General features: G+C 41.8%; 2 protein-coding genes across 6 annotated transcripts in view; both read right to left on the reverse strand.

The window, feature by feature from the left end:
- The window catches only part of slc8a2b (solute carrier family 8 member 2b), a 63,854-nt gene extending 56,820 nt beyond the window's left edge, over window positions 1-7,034 (reverse strand). Inside the window, exon 1 of the mRNA XM_088427495.1 lies at window positions 6,907-7,034. The gene's annotated coding sequence lies outside the window, so the exon portion shown is untranslated. The remainder of the gene's footprint in view (window positions 1-6,906) is intronic.
- Window positions 7,035-10,724: 3,690 nt separating this feature from the next.
- The window catches only part of LOC148415870 (alpha-actinin-4), a 42,869-nt gene continuing 36,317 nt past the window's right edge, over window positions 10,725-17,276 (reverse strand). For 3 of the 5 annotated variants that reach the window (XM_088426786.1, XM_088426785.1, XM_088426789.1), the window contains exons 19-23: window positions 17,105-17,251; window positions 15,868-15,948; window positions 15,294-15,359; window positions 13,999-14,157; window positions 10,725-12,480 (exon numbers count right to left, since the gene is read on the reverse strand). In XM_088426786.1, coding sequence (XP_088282912.1) covers window positions 12,322-12,480; window positions 13,999-14,157; window positions 15,294-15,359; window positions 15,868-15,948; window positions 17,105-17,251 — 612 coding nt within the window. In that variant the 3' untranslated portion in view covers window positions 10,725-12,321. The remainder of the gene's footprint in view (window positions 12,481-13,998; window positions 14,158-15,293; window positions 15,360-15,867; window positions 15,949-17,104; window positions 17,252-17,276) is intronic. The other 2 variants (XM_088426788.1, XM_088426787.1) reach the window with 1 other exon arrangement.

Raw genomic sequence — 17,276 nt, forward strand, 5'->3', positions numbered from 1 at the left:
GGAAGGACAGGTGCATGAAAGCTTAATGGAGGAAAGGGAAGGAGTGACACAAAAAATAGGAAGGAAGGAAGGAAGGGAGGGAGGGAGGGAGGAAAGAAGGAAGGAAGGAAGGAAGGAAGTAAGGAAGGAAGGAAGGAAGGAAGGAAGGAAGGAAGGAAGGAAGGAAGGAAGGAAGGAAGGAAGGAAGGAAGGAAGGAAGAGGAATGTATACATAAAGGAAGGAAGGACTGAAAAATGGAAGTAAGAGGATTGTATACATGAAGGAAGCAAAGACAAATGGAAGCAAGAGGAATGTATACATGAAGGAAGGAAAGAAGGAAGGAAGGAAGGAAGGAAGGACAAATGGAAGCCACAAGAAAGTATACATGATGAAAGGAAGGAAGGAAGGAGGGCAAATGGAAGCAAGAGGAATATATACGCAAAGGAAGGAAGGAAACAAGGAAGGACAAATGAAAGCAAGAGGAATTTATACATGAAGGAAGGAAGGACAAATGGAAGCAGAAGGGATGTACTGTATACTTAAAGGAAGGAAGGAAGGAAGGAAGGAAGGAAGAAAGGAAGGAAGGAAGGAAAGAAAGAAAAAATAGATACAAGAGGTATGAACACGGGAAGGAAGGAAATTGAAGCAAGAAGAATGTATACATGAAGGAAAGAAGGACAAATGGAAGCAAGACAAATGTACACACAAAGGAAGGAAAAAGGAAGGAACGAAAAAATAGAAACAAGTGGAATGTATAAAGGAAAGGAAGGAAGGAAGGACAGACAAATGGAAGACACAAGAAAGTATACATGATGGAAGGAAGGAAGGACAGTCAGACAACTGGAAGCAAGAAGAATGTATACATGAAGGAAAGAAGGAACGAAGGAAACAAGGAAGGACAAATGAAAGCAAGAAGAATTTATACATGAAGGAAGGAAGGACAAATTGAAGCAAGAGGGATGTACTGTATACTTAAAGGAAGGAAGAAAGGGAGTTTCAGCCAGCCATTTAATTTCGCATATTGTCTTTCTTGACTGCATTTTGACATAAGGTTGAACATCTTTCCACATGCAATATCTGCCCATTAAAAAGTGTTGAAGAAAACTCCATTATTTGCTACAAATAAACGCCTTGCGGTGCGTGTCAAGTAGAACAGGTCCCAATCATGTTTTGACTACATATTAATTCCTGGCTGTTGTTGTACTAGATTACAAAGTAGTATGATCCACTCTGCACACGCCGCATGCACTGCTATTGGGGTTCCAGGTTGCATGTAAATGGGTTTTGCGCCGGCGGCGGCGGCGCACCGACTTGACTTTAATCCGCTGCCCACACGCTCAAGTCTCAGGACGCCAGGAGAGGAAGATGTGGGCGGGGAGCAAGAACACACACATGCACTGGTGCACACAGGCAAGAAAACAAACACACACACACACACATGCATATATGGGGAAAGAGCCAATAGGGACAGGTGGTGTCATGGTTATTAGGAGCTTGGAAGGGGACCTGCGTGCGCCATATTAGAAACATTAATTGTGGAGCTCAACATTTTCATACCAGTCACAATGTGTTAAAGCTCATGGGTGATGAAACAAATAATGAAATATGACACGTAACTCAAAATTATATTCTTTTGTTTCTCCCTTCATCAGTCCTACTCTGGTTCTTCCATGCGTTCTTTTTCATTCTTTAGTCACTCGTTTCCCTCATTCCGGCATTCTATCTTTCCTTTCTACCCACTATCCTGATGGAAATGAGGGAAGGAATGGACATGGGAGAAAAAGAAGGATTAAAGGAACAAGGAAGAATGGAAGGACTGAATAACTGAAGGGTGACGGAAGGCAGGAGGAAAGGATGGAAGGACGATGGCGTGAAAGATTTAAGATGAAGAAAGGTTAGTAGGGAACGAAGGATTTAACTGAAGGAAGAAGAAAGAAGCAAGGGAAGGAAAGGAATGGGGATGGAATAAAGGACTATGGGGAAGGTGAGTCGGGAAGACAGGAAACAAATGAAGAACTGCAGATAAAGTGGTTAGGAAGGGAGAGGCAAGAGTAAGTAAAATAATAAGCAAAGGAAGAAAGGGAAAGGAAAAGGCAAAGAGACAAAGGAGTAAGGTATGGATTTTCTACTACACAGGGAGTCCTAACGTCTTCAATTCGCCGTGTGAGCATTGAGTGGCATTGAGTCTAGATGGAAGTGAGAAAAAGACAGGAAGTGAAGACTCATCCTTCATTTTCACCACCAACAAGTGAGAGAATAAAGACGGGTCAAAAAGCAAATATTCATGCATGCAAATTCATTAAATGGAGAAATAAAAGCGAGAGTCAGGTGCCTGTCACTGAGAATAGAAAGAACAGAATGGATGTTAATGTCATCAGCCGGGGGAACGCTAAAGGGGAACGCCCTTGAAAGGTTACCTTGTGTAAACTAGTATGGCTGCATATACACTAATTGTGCTGTGTCTCGATATATAAAAATATGCATCAAAGGTAAGAAGGGCGTCACAGTCATTTTGACCTACGTTCTGCATATGCATGGGGCTTCAAGTACTTCTTCCTCAGCCTGTATACATTCCCTTCACTTCTAACTACACCTTCACGCTTACTCTTCACCTTCCCTTGCCTTCATCCTCTCCTCTTAATTACACATCCTTGCATCCTACTCTCTGTACTCCACATCCCTCCATCATGCATGCGATTTTCTCCCTTTTTTAGAGACAGTCATCAACTTTTCTGCATGACGGGCCTTGAACCCAGCGTGTCCGCACCCATCAGTCGGAATGAATCAATCCCCTGGAATGCGATTATACGAGCAGCTGTTATATATTTTTTTTGCGCCCGCTACGATCACAGCGTTCATTAGCCTAATTAAAAAGTGTGACGAGCGGCTGCGGATGAGTGGCAGCGATTGGAATCAGTCCTCCGGGAGTCCCACGAGAGCCATCAGAGGAATCAGGAGGGTGTCGTTATTGGACGGGAGGAGGTCGAGAGGGAAGTGGGAGGGATGAAGGGGAGGCTGCTTGGAGTGTGTAATTACAAGGAAAGGCGTAAAAGAGGTGGGGTTGCAATAGGGTGGTTAGGAGGTGAAGTGAGGAGGTGTAGGAAATGAATGAAGGAAGGAAGGAAATAAATAAGGAAGGAAGGAAGGAAGGAAAGAAGCCAGGATGGAAGCCAGGGAGGAAGCCAGGAAAGAAAATGAAGTACAGTTGCAATAGGGCGGTTAGGAGGTATAGGAGATGTAGGAAAGGATGGAAGGAAGGAAGGAAGGAAGGAAGGAAGGAAGGAAGGAAGGAAGGAAGGAAGGAAGGAAGGAAGGAAGGAAGGAAGGAAGGAAGGAAGGAAGGAAGGAAGGAAGGAAGGAAGGAAGGAAAGAAGGAAGGAAGGAAGCCAGGAGGGAAGCCAGGAAGGATGCCAGGAAAGAAGGGAGGAAAAAGGAAGAAAGGAAACCAGAAAGGAAGCCAGGAGAGAAGCCAGGAAAGAAAAAGAGATTCAGTTTCAACAGGGTGGTTGGGAGATGAAGTTAGGAGGTGTAGGAGATGTACGAGAGGAAGGAAGGAAGGAAGGAAGGAAGGAAGGAAGGAATGAAGGAAGGAAGGAAGGAATGAAGGAAGGAAGGAAGGAAGGAAGGAAAGAAGCCAGGAAGGGAGGAAAAGGAAGAAAGGAAACCAGGAAGTAAGCCAAGGGAGAAGCCAAGAAAGAAAAAGAGGTGCAGTAGCAATTGGGTGGTTGGGACTTGAAGTTAGGAGGGATAGGAGACGTAGGAAAAGGAAGGCAGGAAGGAAGGAAGGAAGAGAGGAAGAAAGGAAGGAAGGTAGGGAGGGAGGGAGGGGTAAGGAAGCAAGGAAGGAAGGAAGGGAGGGAGGGAGGAAGGGAGGGAGGACAGATAGAAAAGAGGGGAAGAAGTATGGAGAATTAGGAAGGTGTGGTTTGTCTTTAGATGGGATGAGGAGAACAAGGCAGTATTGCAAAAAGCACAACGTGACCTGATGTGGAGAAAATGAGGTGATGTTAGGACGAGAGGGAAAGGGATGAAGACAATGATGTAAAGAAGTGTTAAGAGAGGGGGAGAAGGTGCAAAAAGGAAGCATGAACACAGCAGCCGTGCTTTGACGGCGCAAAATGTGTCAGCCATGAGGGGAAATGAAGCAGGATGCAGGAAGGAGGGCGGGAGGAGGGAAGGATTGAAGGTGGATGAGACGAGAAAGTGGCAAAGATGAGGGGAGGGGGCGAGCGTTTCAAGCAGAGGCGGGTGAAGGAGGGAGGGAGGGAGGGAGAAATGAATGAGAGGCACAAAAGGCCGCATAAGCACGTTTGACAAGTCATCAGTCACTACAGCAAAGGAGCAGCGCACTTCATTAATATGCCGCTCTCTGCTTCACAAAGGACCGTCAAGGAACGACGGAAGGAAAGGAGGTGAGCGACATCGTGGATGAAACATCTCAAGGAGAAAACAAGGGAAGCCCCGAAAGCTGCAGAGAGAACAGAAGGGGGAGGGAAAAACTGTGCAGGGAAGCCCTGCTGCAAGGATCTCCTCTTCTGCGTCCTTTCTCATGCTGGAGTTGCACAGCGGTGACCCATTAACGCTCAAACCCGCCAGCAGAGCCACTAAATTATGTATTTTCGCACAAAAAACATGTTTTTGATCAGAAACACTATTTTTAAAAAACATATTTGTGCGCTAGAAGCTCCTTTACATTGCGGCCCATTACAGCCACCGTAGTTCCAGCCCACTCTCAGCAAATTTACTGTGGCACCGCTCAGTCAAGCCATCCAGAATTCTATTGCTTTGCGATAACATTTCCTCAAATAGTACACTGGCCACTCTGGAATAAACACCTCGCGCCTCTCCAACACATCGCTGCCACTAATCTAAGCGGCAGCAGCAGCAGCATCTTAAAATCTGACCACGGCTAGTTCTGAACGCTGTTGCTAACCAAAACTGCATCCGCAAGCAAGGCGTGTACATAAACACTTCCATTCAATTATGGCCACAACTACTCCTAAAGGTATTCTCTCACGTTTCTTCAAACAGTGGCCGTCCGTGTAATAAATGCCCCCCTCTCCGACTGCTGAGTCAAACAGTTTCTTTAAATTGTGAAATACGACCACATTTTACTCAAATAATGGCCTTCTCTCTGATAGAGTAGCCTGACCCTACTATTCATTTGGCGTATCATACACTTGAGAAAAAATAAAAGGCTCCCTCAAAAGGCTTAAAAAAATGAAGACCATGAAAATGGAAAATGATAATCACCTTGAAAATGTTTCCTCAAAAATCAAATATCCAGATGAAATGTTCCAAATAGGCCGGGCCACTTGATAGAAATAAAAAAAATCCCTCCCTCAAATAACCTCTTTAAATCAAGATCCATCACTGCATTGTTTTTATGTTTTGTTTTTTGTTTTTTTTAAATGATGGCCATTCCAGGGATATGACCCAGGATTTGTTTGGAGGTGTGACATCCACTTGAGAAAAATGAATGCCTCCCACGCCGGCCCCTAAATGATGACGATGAAAACGACAACAAAGGCGAGATTAACCTCTCCTCAAAAATCTAATTATGTGCCTCAGCTCTCACTTGAGAAAAATAAACACCTGCCTCAAATAAGCATTTTAAATTAAGATTTTCTGCTACACTGATACATCTCAAATAGTGATCTTTTTAACCAAATTTTCATGAGCTGAAAAACACCATCGAATCATAATTTTATATTAAAATTTACTGCTGCGCTGACATATTTTTTTAATGACTGCCATCCCTAGCTCCTGATATGTTGAGAGGTGTGGGATACACTTGAGAAGAATTAACACCTCCCCAACTCCCTCCCCCGAATGATGAGCATGAAAATGATCCCTTTTTTTCTGACAATAAATAACTTCTCAAACATCACACAGGCCTCAAAGGCCTCCCTAAAAAAACAAAGAATGTTTCAATAAAGCTGAAACATTATTTCAAATAATAGCAGTTCCTGAAATATGCCACAGATTCGTTGACAGAGCGATTATCACCTTAAATAAAGATCTCAATTTCAGGGAAAAAAAAACCAGATAATTCATTCAAACCATCATTTACATACAGCCGTAAAGTCATAAATTGCTCTCTATATCAGGAGCAAGCAGGTCATGACGGGAAGAGACTTACACACTTGATCGAAAATAAGTGCCTCTCGAATACCTTTTGTGATTGATTAAGATTAAGAGAAAGTCAGTGAACTATTTGCCAATGCTGTTGCTAATCAAACCAGCAGCACTTAGCGAGCTGAGTCAACTTTCTCTTTTTGTTTGCATCGCTAACATTCTGCAGCTGAGTCAATAAATAGGCCATCCCTGTGTCTTTTGTCGAATGTATTATTATTTTATTGTACTATTATGAGTGAATTGTATTGTGTTATGTTTCAATGTGATGGTCCACATCAACTAAAGAGCAAATTGCAGGCTCATGCACGTCCGGGACGCGCATGCGCACAGCTGTCCGGTTGTCCAAAGATTTATAGTTTGTCAGTGCAGCGGATGAATGATTTTTTCCATCTGAAAAAAAATGACTTAATGCTGCATTTGATTCATGACACTGCTCCCGTGGCCAATACGCAAACCGTCAAGCGTTTCCATCAACTTTTACGGCTTCCTGATGAATAAAAAGGCGTGCGCGCGCTCCCGCTGCTGTGGAAAGTGTGTGCGTGACGCCGCTCCCGGGGATAACTTTGGGGACGCGTGCGCGTCGTCACGCCTGGAGCGATGGACGGAAGCGTGGCTTCTGGAAGCTTCGTTTTGCTGACGCCTTTCATTCTACTGCTCTCGAGTGCAAAAAAAAAAAAAAACCGCAAGGACTACAAACACGCGCGCGCGGAGGGATGCGCGCACGCACACACACACATGAGCGACAGAGACGAGCAACCAAAGTGTAAAATCCAACGTGTTCTTCTTACCTTTTCACGGATTGAAGGTGATGTTGTTGGTGATGATGAAAGAGGCGCAGAAGAACGTGCACCTGACGGCATGTGCACCACCACTGAGGAAGGGCAACAGCAGCATCAGCAGCACGTCCCGCCTCGGGCCGACCGAGCGGCACTCCCCGCCCCTCTCTTTCTTTTCCTCTCTCTCCCTTTTCACGCACACGCACAGGCTACGTGCGCTATTCTCATGAGGCTGGATGGAGGAATAGGATGAAGTTAAAGGGAGCTCTGTTTACAAGCAAGAGCGACCAATAAGGAGGCGAAGACAGCAAGCGCTGGAAGAATAGGAGAGCGGAAACGAGGAAGGCAGGATGAAGTTAAGAAAAAGGAAATGAGAGGCGGAAGACAAAGATGAGAGAAAAGGAGGAGTGTGATGACATTAAAGGAGATAGGAAAGGAGGCAAAGACAAAGAAGGATATAAGGTCAGATGAGAGGAATGAAATGGAGTGGAAGACAAGGAAAGGAAAGAAAGAGAAGTGTAACAGTGTGCGAGGAGTGAGGAACCAAACAGCAGGGTGGTGATGTAAAAGCTGGGGCCACAGGTGGCCATGGCCGCACTCTCTGGCCACACCTAAGGAAAAGTTTTGATATCTGATCATTTTCGCCATTTTTACATTACATTCAGTATTCTTTGAATCCTCCATAGCAGACAGTTGGAATGAATTGAAATAATCAATGTAGAAATAAACACATATTAAGGTGGTATAAATTCATATAGAAATAAAGTAAACAAATAAATGAAGGAGACAAGGTTAGCAAAGGAAAGAAACAAGGAGACAAGGAATCACTTTTATAGACAATGATGAAGTTGACTGTGATTACTCCCACAACGGCACAAACCTCCCTCACGTACCCTGATAATGCCATGAGTTACCTACATGTTCATGCGCAAGCTTTAAAACTTTTTTTTTAAGCATTTGGCCCATACCAATACATATGGTTTAAAATCAAGTTTAAGATATGTCACAGGGCACTAAAGTATGCATGCACAAGTTAAAAAAAAAGAAGCTATTTTTATTTTAGTATTTGGCACGTACATATACATATTATGGTATTATGTCTGCTTGGCATTTTAGAGTTTTTAGTATTAAGGCCACATACTTCATGCAAAAATGTTTGAAAGCACTCTATACTTAAATACATTCAAGTAAGCTTGCCCTACAAAATGTTTACGCCACACTAACTCATATTAATGTGTCAAGGACATGAAATGCACAAGGAATAAGAAAAAAAAAACAAAAGAAAAGAGGGATATGGAAATGGTAAGTTATGTGATAAGGAACTAAAAGAAACCAAAAATGGAAGAAGGAAAAGATGGAGACAAGGTGACCAAAAGGATAGACAGAAGGGAAACTAAAGAAAACAAGAAAATGAATGTGACATGAAAAGTAAAGAGAATAGGAAACAAGGAACGGAAGCAAGCAATGAAAGGCACACGGTGAAGGAAAAGGTCAAAGGCCAAAACGTGAAAGGACAGATTTTATTGCAACTTGGAAACCCTTTCAGAAAAAGATGCAAAGAAGGCCAACAAACACCAAAGAGGTTCCGCGGTCAAATAGGAATGAGACAGTGGAGGTTCTGTTCTGTGTCCCTGGCAAACATGTCAGTGTCCACTTCCTGCTGCATCCAAATATGGACACAAACGTCCCAGATGAGAATAAACACAAAGCGGGATTATTTCTGTCATTGTCAATACACTTGGGAGAAGGTGGAATGTCACTTGGCAACAGCAGCACATCGGACTTCTCAACATCAGAAATGGAACGCTAGAACTAACCAGAAATAACTTACCAAAAAAAAAAAAGTGATCTGCTGGAACAGCACAGTGGCTGGATACTAGTTTTATCAAGAAAAACAAAAACTTCCAAAGGCTGGCTATAAATATCAAAAATAGCCAATAGCCATATACAGTAATCTTTATCCATCCAACCATTATCTAGAGCCACTTACCCTCACAAGGGGCGCAGGCTTGCAGGTACCTATCCCAGCTGACTTTGGGAGAGTAGACAGAGGACAATCTGGACTGGTTGCAAGGCAATTGCAGGACACACAGGGATGAACAACCATATACGGATATATTCATGAAAACAAACTGAAAACCTTTGAAAATCTTACTATGTTCAAAAATAAAACGCTACAAAGATACCGACAAATGTACATCTGAATAATTGTACAATACTGTACCTTCAGCTTCATTTCCATTGATAACAAATTTCCTTTATTTTCTATATTAGCAGCGGCCCAGATGTTGAATTAAAGTCAAATCTGTATGTGATCAAACATGACAACAGTGGAGAGTTTACACTTGAAATAACATTTTATTATAAAAGAAATCCAGCTAAGAGATTTACATTATATCTAGATAGCATTATTTGAAAACAATGTCATGTAAATATTAAAAACAACCCAGATTTAATAATTGGAGTTTTGTCGTTTCAAATACACGCATATACTATTTATTTTATAAATCATTGGGAATATCAAAAAAAAATCCATGCTTTTTTTTTTTTTTAAAGTTAAAATAAAACAACACCACAGTATACGGGTGGTCCAATTAGGGTTTTATGCTGCTGATTCTAATATCAATGAGTGAGATTGGAATTTATAAAAAAAAAAAAAAAAAGTCATCGTTTTTTATGATGGTCAATCAAAAAAATGGATCAACATGGTGATCAGGTTGATAATTTCACGGTCACAAAGATCCCTTTTCTGAAAAAGCACTATACAGCAATATGCATAAGCACACACTTGCACAATAAGGGAAATGCTAGTTAGTCTTTTTTGTTGTTTTTTAAGTGTGAGAAAAGTTCAAAACCCACATTTCCAAATCATTGGGGACCTCTGATGGGATGGAGCCAGAGAAGAGGAAATGCTCCTTATGAATTATAGATCAATCCCAGAATTCAATGTGCTTTACAACGCCATACATCCAAACTCTCATCTATAATTCATGTCAATATCATTTTAACAAATCCACATCAGGCCCCCATGGCCACGGTTGTACACCTCATCAATACTTGGGAGAATTATTGGGGAGGCTATAAATGCTTTTGAACGTCTTTGGGGGAGTGGCATGTGTTTGCAGGTCGCAGAATTGGATGCTAGTACCTGCTCCTTAAAATACTGTATAGTAACAATATCTCTTATACACAGTATACACACCCGAATTTAATTTTCATGAAATGCATCAGGCCCCCCACCCATGTATAATTTTCAATAAATTGAAAAAATTATGTTGAAAATGATTTGTTTTACATTCAATGACTGAAAAATATTTATTGTGAAGCACATTGTTACATTACCTTTCGAGTGAGGCCATGTTCCAAAGCAAAAGTGGCGCGGGGTACCTTTCGAGTGAGGCCATGTTCCAAAGCAAAAGTGGCGGCAGGGGAGGAGGGCAAATAGCAAAAAAAAAAAAATATGTTTAGCATTTTCACTCATGTGCTATGTGTGTAAATACGGGTGGTATCATATGAGATAGATTTCCATTCCTTACTTAGAATTGCATGTGGGTAGCATCTAAGTTGTAAGTGTGGAAACACTCCCATCCAATGGTCAGTTATTCAGTGCTTAATTGGCTTATATTAGGTAAGCATTAGTCAAGGGTTTCAGCTACCCTCCCCCCAAAAAAGATATTACCCTTTTTTTATTTTAATAAACATTGACCATCGCAATATAAGTGTGTGTTTGTGTGTTATATATATATATATATATATATATATATATATATATATATATATAAATTGTGCACGTGAAGGCAAGATGTCACAAGGACGACATAAAAACCAGATACATTTTTGTAAGGAAACATTTTATGTGTGCTTGGTGAGCGTCACTCATCATCATCATGGTTAGACAGAAAAAAAGGCCTTTTTGCAGTTTCCAGTACAGCAGATAAGGTTCCTTATTATTAAAGAGTACAAAAAAAGAAAACAAAAAAAAACAAAAATCACAATTTCCAGAGTTCATTTCTCTCCTGCAAGGCAGAGGGGAAAAAAATAAAGCAAGAAGAGAAAGAAGCTTTTGGTCCTGGAGTCTTATTATATGTGTCTTCTTGTCTTTCCCCTTCATTAATATGTGCCCCCATTTTTGAAGAAAAAACTGCCATCAATTTAGACTTATTTCCCCTAGAATCACCTCATTAGTATTGCATAGATTTCTTTTTTCAGTTCCTTTTGAACAATTTGTGTCATTGAAGGCAGGTGAGAATGGAGGGGAGAGAGGAAGTGGTGCGAGGGAAAAGAAAAAAAAAAGAATAGACGGTGCTGAGGACACACAAAAGACTGCTACCGCGGCAACAGTCCACACCAGAAAGAAACGCCGCAACAATTTGCGTGGATTAGTTTAAAACATTCTGATTGAGCAAAACTATCTTTCTCTCTTTTTGCCATTCGTCATCTGAAAAGGAAGCAAAACATATTTACAGTGTCCTGACAGCACCCTCCACTCTGGGAAATCAAAAAAGAATGAAGAGACAAGAAAAAAAAAAGATTGGTCACCTTATCCAGCAACAAAGGGCATTGTAGGTAAATATGTGGTTTCATTTCATGTTGATCGACCCCCCCAATCTCATCCCTCCCACCCAATCTGAATGCCTCAGCATATAACTTTTCAGAACCCTGGGACCCACTCGCTAAAGAGATAATAAAATAAATTTAGCATAAGTATCAAGATCCCCCCCTCCCCCCCCAAAAAATGTGTGAAGTCAATCTCGCCCAGCCCCAAAACATCAAGGAAGTAAGTCTAACTAAAACGGGAAGCCGTTTCTTCCATACTCTTGATATCCCGTTAAAGACCTGTGTACTAGTAAGCTCTTTGCCCTTGATAGTAAGAATTCAGCGCACTAGTAGAAGATTTTTATTTTATTTTATTTTTTTACATTTGCTGTTATTCAAGGATATCAAATAAATGCTTTAACAGCTTTCAAGGGCCATATATATTAGTATGCACATTGCCCTCACTAGCCAAAATAATGTGAATGACTCGGGCGTACTACATGTAGAAGTTACCTTACTTTTAATAAGACACACCAGTACAGCAACATGCTTCCAACATGCTTTTTTTGCCTTGCTAAAAACATGTTAGTGTTCCTAGTAGTGTAAAGAAAAATGTGGAAATTGTTGGGGAAAGGTTACTAAGAAGATTTTTCCTCTACCTGTGTGCTGAATAGTTTACTAGAGAGGGCAAAGAGTGCGCCAGTAAATAGACAAGGTGGCTAACAAGGATATGGAATAAACGGCTTTCAGTAAACTACACTTCACTCGACACACTCAAAACACTTTCAAATCGGCACACGCGGGGGGAGGGGTGCCACCTCGCAGTCGTCCGACTTCCTGACCCCCTACCCCCTCCCGTTTGACCTGACGCCCCGAATTTCATCTCCACCCTTACAGGTCACTCTCGCCGTACAAGGCGGTGGAGAAGGACATGTAATCGAGGGCGCCCGGGACGGCGTCGGGCCCGGAGTAGGGCGCCATCCTGGCGATGCAGTACTCGGCCTGGTCGGGCGGCAGCTCTCGCCTCAGCTCGTCTGCGGTGATGAAGTTCTGACAAGAGAGAAAGGGAAACGACTGAAGCGGAGAGCGGATCCCATTTTTTATAAGCGGTTCCAATTTGCTGCGGAGGCAGGCTGGAACGACCACAACCCCTTCAAAATGAGCCTACGCGACAGATGCAAATCCACAATGTAGCAATGATATATTTACCGTCATTCCCCAAATATGACACACCAAAAATGAAGGCCATAATGACCATATATGTTCACACAGGAACATTACCGTAGCTTTCAAGAAAAAAAGTGTGACTTGTAGCAGAGCAGGTTGCAAATCGTAAGGCTGCTACAAGTTTTGCGCTCGCATGTTGACCTAGAGTGGAGCCAGTAGCCAGGATAACGAGGAGGTACAGTCAGTTTTCAAATATTAACTCTTCAAGATTCTTTCCCCAGCGGTCCGTTTCATCCTCAACTGCTCCATGAGCGAGCCTCCACACAGCTGTCACAGCAGACAATATACCCGCAACAAATAACTACCCTTCCAGATATAAACACAAGACAATATGAGGATATCACAAAAAGATTTATTCCGTTTTGCTATAGTTTTTACATTGTCACCAAACTGTTGGTGAGTCGTATACATGTTAAGATACCAGAATTTGACCCTAAAATTAAGGCTGTGTCTTATACACGTATGGCCTATATTTTGGGGAATACGGTACTTTTTTATATAAATTTTAAAGCTTCATATACCAATATAATGTGCATATGAGACCCAGGTATTTTTGTTGACACTGACTTGAAATACTTGTGGATTTAAAAAGCAAGGTTGTTCTGGATGGTTGTTAGCAGCTCAGGTTAGCTTGCGCATTACAAGCTAGCTACGCAGCTAGTTACATGTTTACGGTATTCTGTTATCGTTTGTTCAATAAGGCGAGTGAAATTGCCTGTGTGTTCGGCTTCTGCATTTACTCCGCTTCTGACTCGCATTACTCATTGTTACAGTTATCTTGTTGCTGTTTTGTGAGGGCAGTACGACGTCAAGATATCGGCGTGGCAGCCGCACACTGAGGCGGGGTTTCAGTAAACCTGATGTTTCGCTTCCCTGTTATAAATCCAGCCACCCCCCAAAAAAAAACTTCATAAGAAATTGAGTTTTCAATGTGCCAAAGATAAACTTACATCATGGAAATGCATGTATTTAAAACACCATGATATAGGCATTTAAACAGTGTTTAAAAAAACAATTGGATCGCTATCAGTTGATCCTCCATGCTGCAGTATTGGTATTGGATAAGAAGTGGTTTCAAGCCATCTCTACAAATTACACAATTGATCTTTTTTCTTTTTTATCTGAGTGTGATCCAAACATCAGACAAACTCTTTTTTTTTCTCTCAAAGCACTTTCTCCTAGATTAGGTATATTGTTGTGAGAGTCTGCAGTGATATTTGAATGGAATACTAATAAGTACAAAATCCCTTGAAATAAAATGAGATATGTACAATTTCAAAACCTGTGAGAGAAATACAGTTGAACCTTCCAAAAAAAAAACTGATATGACACAGGACATACCTTATCCGCGGCCAGTATCTTGAATGAGGCAATGACCTGATCTGCCGTGTCCGTGTCTGTGGTCTCCCGAGACATGAAGTCGATGAAGGCCTGGAAGGTGACTGTGCCTGTGTTGTTGGGGTCCACGATACCCATGATGCGGGCAAATTCAGCATCGCCCTGATGGACCACAAAAAGAAGAGGTTAACCTGGAAGACGCTTAAACATAACACAAACGAAGATGGAAACTTTTGAAGAAACATGGCATGAGACCACAACACGACACAGATGTAACATTTGCTAGCTCACACAGGACAAATGCTTTGACGTTTACTGCGCCAGAAACAGAAAATGACAAGCAGAGTGAGAAAAGCCAGTCCGGTGCCTGCAGGTAAATCCAATTAATATGTTTTTAACACATTCACACTTGTCATGCTGAAACCACTGTGTGAATCCTTTTTGATTTACAGACTGATATTCATTTATTTACACTTGATAAAACTGTTTCGAAACCTTCTCCTGATAGTGTGCCAGACCTAATTAGATTTATGCCTGGTATTGATGCATCAGTTCCGACATTTTACAACTATTAATTTTCATGTTTATACCTGCTGCTAATTGCGTGTTTAGACCATCCGTTAAATGTTAACATATGCCATAAAGAAGTTCTCACCTATTGTGCTTATGTTGATTAAAACTCCTACTTACATCACATTTAAACCTAATATCTACCTGAATAGAATTCCTATTTACATGCTTAATATACAATTGGTAACAGCATATTTAAATTCCTATTTACTGTACGTGTGTCGACATGGTGCAATTAAATAACGATTGTATTCTTCCGACTATTATTCATACTTATTTTCGTGGTCCAACAACTTATACTCCGGTGCAACTTGTGTATGTTAAAATTAGAGCTCGAAATGCCATTCCAAATCCCTGTTCTGTAACTGTTTTGACTTTTTTTTTGTCAGTTGACAAATACTTTTGGTGCATGACCACTGGTGGCCAGAAGATGGGTGTTATGAACAAAAGAAGAAATGAAAAAAAGATTGAACATTGACTTTACAGAACACTCCGGAGCGACTTATGCAAATATATTTATATTTCATGATGTATTTTATAACCGATGTGACATGAACTCTAGTGAATAATAGTCCAAAAAAATACTTTCAATACAGCCATATTTGCAACATTTGTTAGCCGATGACCAAGTTAACCATGATAATCTAATGCCGGGCTCGTGCTCCGACTACTGGACCTGCAGACACCGCTAAAGAGGGGGGGGCTTAAGCCAGCATTGGCATCAGTACCAGACTGTTTCCTGTAGAAATGAGCAGAGCCCGGTAATCCTCTGCAACCATCAGTCCTGATCGCTTCTGTGAGGGAGGGGATGCCAGCAGAGCGGGAAAATTATAGGTGAGAAGCGACAGGTATGGTAAGGTAGACATGGAAAAAGGGGACAGGGGAATCATGTTTGGGAAGCGAGGGAAGAAAGGAAGAAAAAAAATAAGCACAGAATCAATGTTGAGCGCAACGTAAAACTAGACGAGCAATCCAAGACAACACCTGTACAAAGCAACAGAGACCCCTGGTGGACACACGAGAACGCAACATCTCCAAGCTTGATGGGCTTCATCTCGAGCCTTGGAAGTGGGAAAGCCAACCCAGGCACCGACCAGTCAGAACCTTGCATTTAAAGTTGGTATCAATTGGATTACGCCTGGTATCAGCATGTCAGCCACTCCTCATTATACCTAATATCAAAGTGGTTTTGATGTGACAAAACTAAATCATGTTGGGTTTGACTGCCAGCGATGTGGGCTTTCCTGCTTCCACACAGCCTTCCCCCGGGTACGTCCCGCCCTCCGCAGCAGGGGTTCCTACCTGCTTGTCGTTCTCCACGTCGTAGCCCAAACTGATCAAACAGGCCTTGAACTCCTCAGCCATGAGGGCCCCACTGTGGTCCTGAGGCGGGCCAATGACATCCAATGACAAAGCACCACAGGACCCAACCAAATCGCAACCATGAGGTGAGCGGAGATGGGCGGTGAGATGGACCATGCAGGAAAGATGATGCAACAAAAGGAAGACAGACCGGATGGTTGTTGGAAAAAATGTTCATCGAATCACATATGGTACTAATATCCATGTTGAGATATATATATATATATATATATATATATATATACATATACACACATACATACACATAAACACACACATACATGCCTTCAAAAGGACTAAAAACAAGATGCTGTGAGAGTGACCAAGACGAAACAATGAGGACGTTTGAGTGAACCTGTGTGGATCATTTACAGACACTCCTAGCAGTGTCAGCCTTTTGCGGACTACATAATGAATTCCAACCATAAAATCCACCAAATGTTGTCCCCAAAAAGTGTGGAAATATTCATAGTAAAATATTCACTGTCCTTTTGAGTGACACTCATAGAAATTCGGTGATACTCACTCGCTTGGCTCCTCTTTCAGAGCCTCCTATAGTCTGAACACGGGCATGCACATGAATATAACCCTACCTTTAACCTTCTGCAGCTCATTTAGTAAAGGACTTCCTAACTGTAAAATGTTGATAGGACTCCCATGCAGAGAATCTTTTATATGTTTGACCATTCCCCTGTTGAGTGTCCACTGTATGTGGGTGAAGTTGTCTCATGAGAACATATGTGGCTCTCCTTGTCATAACACCCGTGCGTGTGTGCATGCAAGTGAGTGATTTGGATGAAATTGACCCAAACAGTATCCATGTTATATAAATATGTAGTGTGTGGTTGCAAAAATGTGTGATGAATCATGTTCATACTATATGGTGATTTTTACTAATTTAGGCAAAAATACTTTAAACTACTTTTTCCTCAATCTTCAAACTTTAAAACAGGTCAATTTGACCCGGAAGGTAACTACTAAATTAGGGGTGAACTAACAAAGAGGAAGTCATCCCTAAAAATTGTGTGCACACCTGTCCCCTGGCCTTTCTCTGTTTATTTCAATGACATAGGTGGCCTTTTACAACATAACACAGTGAAACTAATTTTGAGAAATGCTTCGCCCTGAAAAGTGTCGTAAAAAGTTGAGCCGTGAGGTCTGAGTTTGCAAGCCTGACCTTGTCAAAGTGATTGAAGGAGGCACGGTACTCGTAGAGCTCCTCCTGGCTGATGCCCTTGGCGTCACGTGTCAGGATCTGGTTCTCAATCTCGTTGATGGTCCTGGCAATGGTGGTGAGCAGCTGCTCCCAGCCCACGCGGATGTGCTGGAGGAAAACGCACGTCAGTGAA

Source organism: Hippichthys cyanospilos, chromosome 11 (genome assembly GCF_059441005.1).
Source record: "Hippichthys cyanospilos isolate Australia breed blue-spotted pipefish chromosome 11, RoL_Hcya_1.0, whole genome shotgun sequence".
Classification (NCBI taxonomy): domain Eukaryota; kingdom Metazoa; phylum Chordata; class Actinopteri; order Syngnathiformes; family Syngnathidae; genus Hippichthys; species Hippichthys cyanospilos.